At 43.2% G+C, this 15,846-nt stretch overlaps 1 protein-coding gene across 1 annotated transcript in view; it reads left to right on the top strand.

Moving 5' to 3' along the window:
• megf11 (multiple EGF-like-domains 11) overlaps window positions 1-15,846 on the top strand; it is a 152,754-nt gene that overhangs the window by 101,622 nt on the left and 35,286 nt on the right. The window contains exon 10 of the mRNA XM_076266581.1: window positions 1,865-1,967. Within this exon, the coding sequence (XP_076122696.1) occupies window positions 1,865-1,967 (103 nt within the window). The remainder of the gene's footprint in view (window positions 1-1,864; window positions 1,968-15,846) is intronic.

The raw sequence follows: 15,846 nt of genomic DNA on the forward strand, positions 1-15,846 counted from the left end.
AGACCAGTTCTTGCGCGTGCAAGCCATTGACTATAATGCATTTCATAGCGCATGCCGCGTGTAATGTGACTGGCCCTTTTCATCTCCTTGATGAAAATGATACTCTTTCGCATTCATTTCCTATGGGTAAACAAAAAAAGTGTGACCAAGTTGAATAAATCACTCAAAATTCAAAGAAATTAGTCACAATAAATGTCATGTGTTCAAAAGCCTTTTGTCACGAGGATATTATAAGGTCTTCAGGCAATTTGATGAAAAATGCCATATTTATGGTACAGGGAAATCGGTCATTTTTGACCAGAACAGTGTTAGAAGGTTAAACCAGCCTTTCAGGGAAGTTAGCAAGTATGTATGGCTAACAGTGCTAGGATATGCTCATAATCTATGGGCTAAGCTAGTTAGGATAATGATTGCTAGTGAAAGTTGGCTTCTACAAAAACTTAACATTGACATGGGAAATAGTAGATAAAACACACACACAAATCATTTCCTTACCATAAATCACGATAGTCATGCAATATTGAAGGAGTTTGAACTCCATTTAAAAATATCTGAATTCATAGCTAACCTAGGCTAAGTTGCTAGTGAATGCTAATGTTAGCCTTTAGCCAACAATCTGACTCCATTAGACTGTAACAGTAGGCTATTTACAATTTACAAACCGAAATTCGATAAATTGCAACTACACCTTACCTCTGAATAGCTTTGCCTCCTCTTCCACAAAGATTATTCCATCCTGCACATGTGTTTTCTCACACCAAGCTCCTCACTGAAAGTTGCTCCATTTCTTGGTGAGTGAGATGAACAAAGTTAAGGGGAAAATAACGGTTGCTCTCGTCCCAAATCTCCTCCCCTAACAACTTTTGAGTGACAGGCCATGTACTTTTTGTACCCTTAGGTACAAATATGGTCCCTTTGCGAAAAGGTACATTAATGATCCAGGAACGGTACATATTAGTAGGCTACTTTAGGGGCTCAATTTTGTTCCCTTTAAGGTACAGGGTCAAAACTTGTACCTAAAAGAACAAAAATGTACCCCAACCGTACCCCTATTGAGAGTGTAGTGGTAAAGTAGTAGGCCCTAGTATACTAGTAGTAGTATATTACTAGTATACTCATGTCACCATTGCAAAGCACTGCTTAGATGTTTCTAGCATAGATGTTGTCTGTTTGCTAATATTGCAACTCCTAATGGAAACAGAAGGCTGAGGCTATGCAGCGGAGCTTAAGCCAGTGGAAAAGCCTTGAGCTGGCCCTGATCTCAAATGGAAAAAGGCCAGCACAGTCTGTCTCTATCTCTCCCCTCCAATTTATCGTATGGTCTATTCTTCTGTGCTTTCTTCGTTACTGCCAAGACGACTAACTAAATTTTCAATTTCAAATTCGGTTAATTTGCTTGACTGTGTGTGCATATAAAGTGTTGCCAAAGTACGGTTATAATATAGCGATGTCACCCAATACAATATACAGTGTAACATTCTGTAATGAACACAAATTTCCACCCCTGAAAAAACTGTGACACTGTGGGAGAGAAAAGAAGAAAACATCAAGTGGTGCGATTGTAAAAAATATGAAACAGATAAATTTACATTGACAATCCTAGCCCCTACTACCACCACCACCACCGCACCCAAGTCTATACCAAAAAGACACAACAGACTGACATTGTGAAATGGCTATAAGGTAGAATAGCTGAACTCCAGCCCAAACTGTGTGTCTTAATTCAGCATGAGTTTGTCTTTCCCCCTCAGTCTAGCCCAGTGGTAGACGGACGGACGGACGGGCAGCCTTACTGATGTGGTGCAGGAACGTGCAGAACAGATGTGTCATCTGTAACCGTGTTGTGCATCCCCTTTCCTCTCAGGTGGGGACCTACGGCCTGGAGTGTCGCGAGCGCTGCGACTGTAACCATGCCGACGGCTGCGACGCGGTGAGCGGCCACTGCCGCTGTCTGGCGGGCTGGACAGGTGAGCTGTTGACACGGCGACAGTGACACTAACGACATGGCTAACAACGTGCCATGTAGAGCAGCACTGACACTGAACGATGAGAAGAGGGGGGGTGGACAGAGGTGACCCATGACAGCTCCCACACTCACACACTGTCACTGACACACACGCTCAGTCACCCCAACTCTGATGACACACACCACTGCCCTGCAGCCATGACACTCTTTATTTATTTACTCACATCAGTTGTTTGTTTGTTTATTTTATTATTGTTTTTATTTGGGAAGCAATTGTTAGGGATGACATGTCACATGAGGAGATATTTTGACTTTGATGTTTCAGAGCTACAAACAATAAGCCAGTCATGACTAAAGGACTGAGCAGGACTGATCGTTATCCGTTGTCAGGTCATTATCAGACTTTTTGAGATGATTAGAGAGCCATCTGATTTATTGGTTATCCATTTATCCATGTATCCATTATATGTTCACAATGTCCATAGACAAAAACTGTGGCAGTACTGGTAGGTCTTGAGAGTGTCGAGGTGCAAGCAAGCAGACATTATAGCACATTTCCTTACTTGGAGGAAGTGCCCTGGTCATCTAAGGAAACACAAAGACAGCAGCAGAGCAGAGCGGCCAGCCTGTGACCCTGTCGGTCAGTCGGTCAGTAAGTCAGTACTGAAATTCATCATGAAATGTGTAGCTAGCTAGCCAGTGAGCCGTCTCAGAAGCAGCTGACATGTATCAACCCTGGTTTGGGAGCTAAACTTTTTCTCCTGCTTTCTACCTTTCTTCCCTTCTCACTTCACTTGTTTAGACATCATATTCTGTTCTTCCTCTCCTCCTCCCCATCTCCTCCCTCCTTTAGTGGGCTCATTCTCACTTCTCCCTTCTGGTGCTGTCACAATCGTTTAGCGTTCGGCTCTAAATGCACTGTAATTAAATTTACCATTTCCACATGAAACCATGGCGATGAGGTGTTTGGATATGAGGAGCTAATTAGATTTTTTTTCTATAAACACGTTGAATAATGGCTCGTAATCTTCTTTTAATTGCGTCCTTCTTTTCAGAGGCATGACAGCCAGGGCGAGGTGTTTATAAAGAGTCTTATTGCTCGTAAGCTCCGAGCCTAAGTGGGATTGTTTTGGAATAGTTAAGCTCGCTGGTTTGACAAAAGTACTTTTTTATAGTCATTGCTGAAGTATCTATTTAAGTGATCCAAGTCTCCACTAGCCTCGTGAGACCATCCTGATCTCACGAGCTTCAGGGTTTCACTCGCAGATCAGTCTGGATACTTTCCGTTAAAGAAAATTTGGAGCAGTTCACCAAACGAACGTCCAATCAGCGTTGGCTTTGAGGCGGGTTGAGGTGTGACGCAACGAACAACATGACGGCATCCACAGAGATGAGCATAGCTATCGCGCAAGTTTTATTCAAATTAGAAAGTATTCCTGGGTAAACTGTGAAGCTATGAGTCTCAGCCATGCAGCTGGGAGGAATGAACGACACAGACATCCTCCATGGCTGATTCCAGTTCATAATGGAGGAATATACTATCTTCAGAAGTGTAGGGCCTACCGTGAAAACTTGATGGGAATTGTCATTGATTAGGTTCATAAATGGTAAGTTAAAACATCTTTGTCACGTTACCTAACTTAATTGTATGTTAAACGGCATTAGAAGAATACTTTGTTCATCTAATTGGTTGATTTGGCCCGTCGATAACCAACAAAGGTGGTGATAAATGGTTTATCCAATCAGCTAACCAGTATGTCCGCCCCTTCCCAAAAGTTCTTCAATGAAAAGTTCCCAGATGGATATGCGGAGCAAATCCATCTGGCGGAGTCAGGTTAAGTCTCCACGGCTTTGCAGCCCAAAACGAATATATCATTATGATCCGGCTTTCCTTTCTTTCTATCTGCAGAGTGTATCTCTCACTCTCACACGCAAACAGGCACACCAACACACACACACACACACACCAACACACACACACACACACACACAGTCACACACAGTCACACACGCACACACACACACACACAGGCACACCAACACACACACACACACAGACACACATTTTCACAAACATACCTACTATTTTTACTACTTTTACCTTTACTCTGCACTTTGAAAAAGCAGCATGCCCACGTCAGCTTCTAGCAATGACCGTGCTTCTTGTTTTCTCTTTCTCTCCCTCAGTTAAGCCCTTTTTCTCATGTCTCTTTCTTTCCCTCAGTTAAGCCCTTTTTCTCACGTCTCTTTCTCTTTCTCTCTCTCTCTCCTTTTTCTCACGTCTCTTTCTCTCCCTCAGTTAAGCCCTTTTTCTCACATCTCTCTCTCTCTCTCCTTTTTCTCATGTCTCTTTCTCTCCCTCAGTTAAGCCCTTTTTCTCATGTCTCCCCTCTGCTCTGTTCAGGAAAATATCCGCCTGGAGGTGAGAGGAGGAGGTGGGGTGGGGGGTTAATCTGGTCCACTCCATTCCACTCCATCAGAGGCCCTTGGGCGAGGGGCAGTGTTTATTTCGGGATGCGGCGCAAGCTTCATTATCCGGGTGGGGGAGCGGGAAACGGAACGCCGGGCGAGCTTACGCTCCGAAACGGGCTCAGGGTCCAGTCCATCTGCCTCTCCTAATAGAGACACCAGGGGGCTGCCTCGCAGGCCTGACAGAGCCCACCCTGACAGAGAGAGAGATAGAGAGAGAGAGATACACACACACACACACTCTCTCTCTCTCTCTCTCTCTCTCTCTCTCTCTCTCTCTCTCTTGCTTTCTCTGTCTCTTATGCTCACTCACACATACACACACATACACTCACACATACACACACATACACTCACACATACACACACATACACACACACATACACACTCTCTTTTACTCGCTCTTACTTTAACTCACTTACACACACATACGCTCTCTCTCTCTCTCTCTCTCACTTGCACTTACACATACACATACTGTACACACACACATGGACACATACTGTACACACATACACACACACACATTGACCCACACATGGACACACACACACACACACACACACACACATATGAAGAGACACACACTGTTTCAGTGAGGGGAGAGACAGAAAGTGAAAAATAGAGAAAGGATACAGAAGGTAAGAGAGGGAGAGAGAGGATGAGAGAGAAATTAAGAGAGGGAGAGAGGATGAGAGAGAAGGAGGGAGGGAAAGAGAGCACATCTAAGAAATGGACATCTGAAAGTTCTGTATGTTTGAAAGGATGTGTGGGTTGGGTTGTCAAGAGAGAATAACCAGAACTCATTTCATCAGCTCAGTTTAGTGAAAAGCACCTAGTAGACCTCCAATGCCATGGACTAACGCCATGCGATGTGAGCGAGCGTTAGTGACCAAAACAGTTTGAGCAGGTGGACTGCCCTAATGTGGGACATTTTTTGCTTTTCGGACTTCTGTAGTAGGCTATATTAGGCCAGTGGTTTTCAAAGTGGGGGCCGCAAGGGGGTGCCAGTGGGGCCTCAGCAAGTTGGAAGGAAAAATAAAAGGAACAAATAAATACATTTGAAAATGTAAAATATACCTATTACTATGAGGGTTATTATACAATGCCATTATAATAATGTGTCACATATCTGAACATTATATTTTCCATGACTGGGAATAATAGTAGTGTGATAGCTCTCATATAGCAGAAAGCCCCAGATACAATTTTTACACACTGAGGGCCAGATGTACGTACATTTGCGAACGTAGCGCTATCAGCGTCATGGACAAACCGCAGATTGCGAACGATGTCAGACCCAAGTTTCCGTCGTATTTATCAAACTAGTGTAAACTGCGCCTTTCTCTGCCTTTCTCCGCCCATAAACGCAATTTACGAACGTCCACAACTGAATGGCAGAGCCTATACAAGCGCAGTTGAATGAAGTTAACTGATGACAACATTAAAAAGAATCAAACGTTTAGTGATCATGAAATTATACCATACATGATAAGATGTCAACAAGCAGGGAGATAATGAAGATCAGTAGTTTTACTCAAAGAACTTGTGCACGTAGGCTATGGAAAATTGGTCAAATCTAGCAAGTAGGAAAGTTTAAGTGAATGACGTGAAAGTGAAAGTAAGACATTCAAAAGGCCAACGAAAGTTAAGGTTGCTTTTGATAGTACAAATACTTACAAAACTGGTGCTCTAAATAGCGATTCTGTTGTCTTTGAAAGGTTCTCTTATTGATGCATTGAACTGCATTTTGGATTAACACCTGCTTTTACAAGGCGGAAGTATTTAGGCGCAGAATAGACGTGCGCTTTCAGGAGCAGTCTTTGTACATACTGCGGAATACATAATTAAGCGCTCTTTACGCTTCTCCTCCCATTTTTTTACGCTAAACTCCCACTTTCCCCTGGATCCTCCCATGAATGCATATGCATGACACGAAAAACGCAATTAGCCATGTTCAGCTCCCGCGACAAGCAGTTTGCGCTTTTACATCATTGCGGCCTGTTTGTACATACCTCGCAATGATTTTAAACGCACGTTGCGAAACAAATACGCCTGAAGTGGCATATTTCAGTGGATTCAGTGTGGTCAAAGAGCATTCAGTACTGCACTACTGTCAGACTATTGTATGCTATTAGGACAAGCTATCAGATAAAGACAGGGAGATTAAAGAAAATGGCCTCTTTAGCTAGAAGGAGGTATTTCTATAAGAATGTTACTTCATCCTGTTCTTTTTATAGTGATATAATTAAGCAATAGTGGGAGCGGGGATGTGAAAGGATATGGACACTGCTGGATATGGCCACTGCTCGCCACAACTGGTGGCATAGGTAGCCTACGAGGCCGAAGGCAATTACTGCAATGGCGATATTGCTTTTACAACAGTTCCATTACCAATTAATTTAGTTTTAAAATGCAAAATTGTGTTTTCTATCGTTTATTTATTATTATTTTTTTTTTAATTTAATTATTGTTTTGTTCGTTTATCCTCCGCCCACACTAATAGTTCCAATCAAAGATTCTAGACATAGGGCCCGTCCCATTTCTCCCCCCTTAAAACTTCCACTTGGTTTTGATTGCCCTCAACATTAAAGCCCCCTCGACAAGGGAAGTGGAGGTGAAGATCTTTCCCTATAAATTGGGACACCACTAAATGCAAATTAGCGTAGCGAACGTGCTCACCTACGTCACGCGCAGCGCCGACGTGTCTACCGGTAGTAGCCTGCTACTATTTTCATTCAGGAACATGCCCATTCCAGCTGTCGTTGTTGTGTGGGCTGTGCTGGTTTATCTACGTCTAGTTAATCAACAAAGATATTCGTGTTCATGTGATCAGATATATAACGTTATTTGATGGGCAGACTCTCTCAAAGCACTCAGCAGATATCATGAACATCGTCAGAGAGCTTCGTGAGATATTTTCTAACATTAGTGTTCAAAACTCAACAGTCCATCAGATGTGCATCCAGCTAACATATTCCAACATATTCCGAAATTTTAATATGCTTATTTGCGAAAATATATGAAAAATTTGGCCGGCTCGCTGAGCTCGCACGGTATCCAGGGTAATTTCATCTCCCACTTCGTTTTAAGCCTGCATCGGTCCTGGCTATGTTTTGAGGGTTGATTTTAAGGGCAAAATAGCACTTCCCCTTGCTCCCTATAGTAATGGGACACCCTAGCCCTACACGTGCACGCGCAAAAACGAGGGTTAGGGCAAAAATCTAGGGGTAGGGGAGGTATTGGGACGGGCCCTTAGTGTTAATCTAGCCTTTTCATTTACCGTTGCCAAGCAATGTGACACTACTTGACAGACGTACATTGCTTGAAAAAATATCCAACATGGCGGAGCTAACTCTAAAACGGCAGTAGTTCTGTATGAAGTGCAGGATTTGTGCCGTTATATTTAAAACACGAAGCGAGTAACGATCACTTTTAAATCTAAAAGCACAGGTTTTGCGACCTTTAGCCATAGCAACCCCCATAGCAACTACGTTATTTTGCATAGCAACCACCATATGTACCCTAGCAACACCCTAGCAACCATCCTAATTACCCTAGCAACACCATAGCAACCATGCTAATGAACCTAGCAACCACCACTTTAAAGGACAATTCCGGCGCAAAATGAACCTGGGGGTTAATAACACATTTGTACGAGTTCGACCGTTCGCTGGGATTTATTTTCATGCTAGTCGAATGTGACCAGTTTTATTGCAAACCGCTAATTAGTGTTTAACGCTAGCCTTCGGGGCACACGTACAGTAGAAAGAAATCGCTATTTCTATACCACTAACAAGGCTCAAAATAGCACCACACTTACACAGTAGCATAATGAGGGTCTCTACATGTAAACCGAAGCATTGAGAACTTTGTAAGTGTACAGGCAGTTTATTAAAAAGAAACACATTACCGTTCACGTCTGGTTCACATACAGGCAGGCGCCTTGGGAAAACGAAACTCTGGGATGTGAAGTGAATCTCATGTGAAACGTTGTTGCTGAAAGAAAGGACTGTGCAAAAGAGAAGCACTGAACGCAACAGGAGACATAAGAGATGGCAGGCTATTTGAACGAATTTGAAGACATCGAGGATGAACCCTTATTGGACGTCGGAATATAGCCTACCAACGAAGAGCTGCGGAGCTCCGTGAAAGGGCTATGAGAGAGAGAGAGCTACCTGTAGTCAATGCTGCACACAGCCTCGCACTTCTAGAAACTGTAGGCTACCTGCGGACATTGTGAAGCTATAGCCACCGAAGAGGAGTGCCTGTGTTGCATGGAGTGGGACCTGTTGCGTCTTGACCCCCAAGAGACGCAGTGTTTTGTCTGAAGATTCCCCCTCATTGATAAACAGGGCTGTAGTTGAAACTTTTTTCCATGTCCCGAAAAGAAATTGGAGGCGGCGATCCATACCAGAGAGACCAGATGGACATCCACTAAGTAAGTACACTATACAAGTTATGTTACATCGGAGCTTATTTCTGATAGGCCTATATTGAGCAAATTACATGATTTTAGTTCACATTTAGTGAACAACCAGACGTGAACGGTAATGTGTTTCTTTTTAATAAACTGCCTGTACACTTACAAAGTTCTCAATGCTTCGGTTTACATGTAGAGACCCTCATTATGCTACTGTTTAAGTGTGGTGCTATTTTGAGCCTTTTTAGTGGTATAGAAATAGCGATTTCTTTCTACTGTACGTGTGCCCCGAAGGCTAGCGTTAAAAGCTAATTAGCGGTTTGCAATAAAACTGGTCACATTCGACTAGCATGAAAATAAATCCCAGCGAACGGTCGAACTCGTACAAATGTGTTATTAACCCCCAGGTTCATTTTGCGCCGGAATTGTCCTTTAATGTGACCCTAACACCATAGCAACCGTGTTATTTATGCGTTTTGGCTTATTGGATATTGCCTTAATGCAGATAACTTTTGATCCATGTGCCCTATTTTTAAAGATGAGGTACTGTTGCAATCCTTTTGGCAAACTGCGCCTGATCAAACCCACTCTTGCAGTTTCTCAGAAACGCAATTCTATAATATAGTTCTATATATACAGTCTATGAAGGTGACGTTATGAAATCGTTGCTGCTCTCTCACTATGAACTAATAGAACGTTTGTGTTGGTAATTAAATGCAATACACAAAGTGATTACTAGCAGTAAAAAGTCTTGAGTGGGGATGTGCTGGGACATCGCCACTTAAGATGCCTCTTGTCCAAACAAAAAAGAATAAATAGCTCAACCAGACCTAACTGTTGTATAACACAATGTAGGCTATATAATTTATATTAGCCTATATTACTTTATTTCATTATATTTTTGTCATGAGAATGTATTAATAACTGCATCTCTAGTACTGTGAGAAAAAAAGAAAGATGCTCTTTGATGAAGGCCAATTACAGGGTGCAAGAATAGAGAGACACACATCCCTTCACATCCACTGATTAAAAATTAGATTTGCACAGATTTGGGGTACTGCTAAAGTAGTCCATCAGCCAAGTCATGTTTGGTGTCCAAACATTTTCTCTTTTTTTATTTTTTATGAGGCTAATACATCTAATTGCAATTGGAAGCAGTGGGCAAGTTTAGCATTATTTTAAATGATTAAAAAAAGGAATGGCACTCAGTATAATGCATGCTGAGAGATCCCCAGGCACCTCCTTCAAACCATGTCAGCCTTTATGTAATATCAGCTAGGATCTCTCTCAGCTGCCTCAGTGGTCAGCTATGGATCAGCACACTGAATACTGCTGAAAGGGCTCCCTGTTCACACAAACATGTGGATTGTGGACTGGAACACAAGCATTCTCTTGTGGCCATCGTGTATGCATTTGTATAGTATCATTCGGTTGTTAAGTCCGACCTCATGGGCCCAAGCGACATCATTTTTTCGTCCAAAAACGTTTACTAGCGCAGCCAGCTGGTTTTCACAACCTGTAAACAGTCACCATCTCCTCCGTTTTAGTGAGGGCAAAATAAAATCTCTTAACTCTTATTACTCCTTATTAGTGTGCCTGTGCCACTAGATCATATATTCAAGGGTAACGTCCAGGCCTCAGCGACAAATAGGATTTTATTAGGATGAGGCAACAAGTGAGTAGTAGAATGGCAATTTTCTTATAGGCTACTCTGAATAGCGGAAAAAAATAGTTTATTTTACTGTCCATGGAAAATAATGAGCGGCTCTGGGACCAATTGGACCCGGAAAAAGAATTATCGGCACATTATTGCATTACAACTTAAAAACCGGATTACCGGACTTGTGTTTGTTCTATTGAAGTTTCTTTATTATCTGCATTGTCTCGATTTAGTCCCTGTGCTTTAAGAACATGTTTTGAAGTAATTGCCATGGTGACAGAGGAGTAAAGTTCACTAAAAACAGTGAAAACAATGAGGAAGAATCCAACCTTGAAGAGAAACATTTCTCATAAAGAAATACATATCTTTAACAAACACCATTAATAACACATCTAGGAACAAAATGTAATGGAAGCTTTTTTTTCCCATTTACATTCAACTTCAAAGTTAAGAAAGTTAATTAGAGTGTCTGTAAACTTTCAACAGTATTTTCATGTTTTACTAAGGTATAACAATAAAGTGAGGTCAAATACCCTAGTCATTTTTCAACATGGAAAAGACAAGATCATATGCTCAATTGAAATGAAAGGGAAGTGCGTTGACTTTTGTAAGTTAGGGAATGACTATAAAAAGTAGGGACTTGATTGAAAATGCCCATATGTACAATTGAAACAGTAATTAAAACGTTCTAATATTGATCTTGCCCTCAAGCATAGTGCCAGAGTGAGGAGGATGGTAAGATATGCAAGAAAGAGGTGGTTTGTACTGCATTCATTTTGTATATTTAATCAGCAGATGCCTTTACATAACAAGCCACTTGCAGGTCAGGCATGTTATACTTTCACATGTGTGCGTTGTATCGTCAGGATTCCTTCTCCAAAGCGTTGGTGTAAGTAAAGCCTTGATGTAGGTAAAAGTACTCTCGGCTTGATAAGCTACACAAACATCAGACTGTCCATGTCCAGGAATGTTTGTGGCTCTGACCTGGTCCTGTCAAAATCTGGACCTGATGGGTCTTCTGGCCCTGCCCTGTTCAGGTCAGTCCTGGTCCCAAAGTGCTCTTGTGTGTTGCGAGTGACAGTATTTATAAGAGATGACGAGTCCATGGAGTAGAGCAGAGCTAACTCTCTGAACTCAATTTAAACTCTGATTCCTCAGTGAGCTTCTGCCACCCAGCTGCTGTCCTGTCAGAGTCCCCCTGAAGAAAGCCATGCTCTCCCATCTTATTTATTTCTGCCTTATTAGAGTCATACACACAGAGAGAGAGAGAGAGAGAGAGAGAGAGAGAGAGAGAGCGATACACACACACACACACACAGAGGGAAAGAGAGAGAGAGAGATACACACACACACACACACACACACACAGAGAGAAAGAGAGACACACACACACACACACACACAGACCTCCAAAGAACATTGTTCGCTCAAGAGTTTTGACATGGAGGAAAATCACACAAAGAACTGACACCCATGCTGGTGGAAATGTAAAGAGCCGTTGTAAAGAGAATTCTGCATAACACAGCTGAACTACTTTAAGCTTTCTGTGAGACCCCTTTCTGTGCAATGAATGTTTTGAAGCTCTCCACAAGGCGAGGCAATTAGGTCATAGTCTTGGCTTTCGCTTTCAGGTTTTATTATTTCATTGTATTTATAATGACACGTCAGAAGTCTTTTTCATTTTAGACATGAAAGCATTTCCCATACAGTACATCTACTCTCACTGTGTGTATGGGACTGGTGTGCCTTTCTTCCACGGTTTGTCTTTCTGTACTGGTATTGTTTGCGTGTGTGTGTGTGTGTGACCAAAAGCATCAGTTAACGCAATGGTGATATGTCTTCTAGGAAATGTCCATTACCTTTAATCCTTGGACTTTGGAGAAGACCAAAAGGAGCTGATCTGTGTGCATCTTAAAGCACATTGTCTACAGCTTACGCTTTGAGGTCATTTTAGTGATCAGCCATTTCTCAGCTTAAAAATATTTGTATTCTTGTAACATTGTTAAATAGTGCCAATTATGTTCTTTATGTTACTGTTTCCATGGTTTCACCTCTCTCACTAACAAATCAAATTATCTGTTTGCACACATATATCTCATATATATTATATATGATTATTATAAATAATAATCACAGTGATTATTAAAAGCCTCTGGCTTGCCATATTTAATTATATATATATATATATATATATATATATATATATATATATATATATATATATGCATAATATTCATACAGACACTGTATCTGCATGTATACACTATGTGTGTGTGTGTGTGTGTGTGTATGTGTGTTTGTGTGTGTGTGTGTGTGTATGTGTTAGAGAGAGTGAGAGAATGAGAGCCCCAGCACTCTGGCTTGGCTCCCTGAAAATTGGCAGTGGGACCCCTGGCCCTCCTCAGTGGAGCCGTCCGTCTGATGGTGTGTGCGTGTGTGTGTGTGTGAGGGGGTGTTGAGTTGGGGCGGCTTGCTCCTTTCTTCTGCTCCCTCTCTGGGCTACAAAGCCTCCGTGTTTGTCACCATTAGACTCCAAGAGCACCGCACTACTCCCCCTCATCACTGACAATAAAAGCAGGAGAGACCTCTCTCTCCCCCCCCGCCTCTCTCTCTCTTTTCATCATCTTCGTCTCACTCTTTTTCTGCCCATCCCAGCAGTAGCTGAAATGCCTCACGCTTTGCGCTCGCCCTGACTTTGATGTTGGTGGCTGAGCTTGTCTTAATCGCCTGTCCCCCAACCCCCATACCCACCTCATAGTCACACACCCCCAACCACCATACACACTTCATAGTCACACCCCCCCCCAACCACCATACAAACCTCATAGACACACACCTCATCAGCGCAGTCATCTCTCTCTCCCTCTCTCTCTCTTCCCTACTCTCTCTCCCTCTCCCTCTCTCTCTCTCTGTCTCTCTCCCTCCCTCTCTCTCCGTCTCCGGTACAAAGCAGTGGCAGGTGCGTCCCTGCTTGCTGACTTGAGCATAGGTTTAATTCAAAGGTGCTGCTCTAATGCTGCTGTAATGGCCGTGCCTTTGTTAAAGGAAATTTCAAATGAGGCTCTGGAGAGAAGACTGGAGCATGAAAGCAACGATACAGTCTCTCTCTCTCTCTCTCTCTGTATGTGCGTGTGTGTGAGTGTGTGAGAGACCAAGTTCATTAGCATGTGAGTGGGTATAAAGGCTGTGAATGTATGTATATCTGCCGAGTGCTAGAACAGACATTTAGTAGACAACTGTTGCACTGTCTTTGCATGATTCTATTTGTAAATGTCCTGTATTTGTTTGTGTTTACTTGATGCTGGATTTGTTTCTGTATTTCTATATGAGCATGAGAGAATCCTCTCTGATTAGCGGCGGCAGTTTGTTTCTGTATTTCTATATGAGCGTGAGAGAATCCTCTCTGTTTGGCGGCGGCGGTCGCACCCTCGGTTTCCCCCTGATTGCACCAATCTGTTGCACATGTCATCATACACTGGCCCAGTGTGGTGTGGTACAGATGTGTGTTCCTGCTGTGCACATGTGTGTGTGTGTGTGTGCATGCACATGTGTGTGTGTGTGTGTGTGTGTGTGTGTGTGTGTGTGCACATGTGTGTGTGTGTGTGTGTACACACCGCGCTGGTAGCCTGAGTCAGTGTACCCATGTGGGGATCAGTTGAACAGGGGCCAGGGACTCTTCCTCTCTTCCACAGCAGGCAATCTGGCAAACACTCTCACTTTCTCTCTCTCTTTTTCTGTCTCTCTCTTTCTCTGTCTGTTTTACTGCCTTTTATCTCTTTCTCTCTCTCCCTCTTTCTTTTTCTCTCTGTTTTTCTCTGTCTTGTCCTCCCTCGCGTTCTTAGTCTTTATCCATCCCCCTTTCTCCTGCTCCTTGTCTTCCTCCATCCTTCCCACTCTACCTCTCTCTCTTCCTCTTTCTCTTCCTCTCTCTCGGTGTCTGTGTGTGTGTGTGTGTTTGTGTGTCTATGTGTGTGTGTGTGTCTGTGTGTGTGTCTCTATGTTTGTGTGTGTGTGTGCGGTGTGTGTCTCTCTGTGTGTGTGTGTGTGTGTGTGTGTGTGTGTGTGTGCACTCGTGCCTGTGTTGGCCCCAGTGCAGCTGAAAGAGAATAGGAGAGGAGGCCGCTGTGCTCTTGGGAGCCTCTGGCTCTTAATGAACACACTGTCAACACACTGCTACACTCTTCTACCCTTCTCCTCCTCATCCTCTGCTATTCTCTCTTTCTCCTCCCATTCTCTCTCATCTGCTCCTCTCTCTATCCTCCACTTTTCTCCCTCCTCTTCTCTTTCTCTCCTTTATCAAGCTCTCTCTTCTCAGCCTCTCTCTCTCCTCCACCTCTCTCTTTTCTCTGCACTTCCTCTCTCTTTTCTCCACTTCAATCTCTCTTTCACTCCTCTTTCCCCTCTGCTCATCTCTGCTCTTCTTTGCTTCTCTCACTCCTCTGCTCCTCTGTCTCTCTTTGGCTTTTTCTCTCTCTCCTCTTCTCTCTCTCTCTCTCCTCTCCTCTTCTCTGCCCTGCATGGAGAGGGTCCTTGCCTGATCAAAAATACATATGGCAAACAAAGTGGGCCAGGAACTCGCTCCGACAGCTGCCTGTAAACATGGCACTGCTGGAATCTAAGGGGCGAGGATGTGTGTGTGTGTGTGTGTGTGTGTGTGTGTGGGCGGGTGCGGCGGTTAGAGAGTTCATGGTTTGCTTTGCCCACGTCACTGCAGAGTCCTGGTGGACAGCTCTGCTCCGTACCGTCCTTCCAGATGCTCTTGTGTGTATGGGCGTGTGTGTGTGCATACAAGCATGTCTGTATTATATGTGTATCCTCTTTTGCCTTTGTGTGTGTGTGTGTGTGTGTGTGTGTGTGTGTGTGCAAGGGTTTGATGGAGAGCCTGATAAAGGGAAAATATAATCACACACTCGTGTACCCTGGTTTTGCACACTGCTTAGATCTGTAAAACACAGTGATTTTTTCATGAATCCCCTCTGCACCTCTGTGTTCAAATCTTCACCTTGCATCAGTTTCTTAATCATAGCTGCAGGGCAGTATGTGTGTGTGTGTGTATGCATGCGAAAGCCACAGTTGGGCCATGCTTTGACAGAAAGTGTAAGACACTAATGCCGATGCTCTCTTTTCATGTTTGCAGCCTCGCTCACTGTTTCTGATTCTGTCATCTTCAATGCGTACAGACATCCGCTGCTTGCTCTCTCTCTCTCACACACTCACACACACACACACACACACACACACACACACACACACACACTGCCACCTGTTACACACCAGGGCTGCTTATAATTGTGAATTCCCTCTGATTATGCAGGCAGGAGTAATAC

This window comes from Alosa pseudoharengus, unplaced genomic scaffold (assembly GCF_046254945.1).
Source record: "Alosa pseudoharengus isolate Yale_2024_CS ecotype anadromous, Long Island Sound unplaced genomic scaffold, YU_APseudo_1.1 YU_APseudo_1.1_scf_10, whole genome shotgun sequence".
NCBI classification, from domain to species: Eukaryota; Metazoa; Chordata; class Actinopteri; order Clupeiformes; family Clupeidae; genus Alosa; species Alosa pseudoharengus.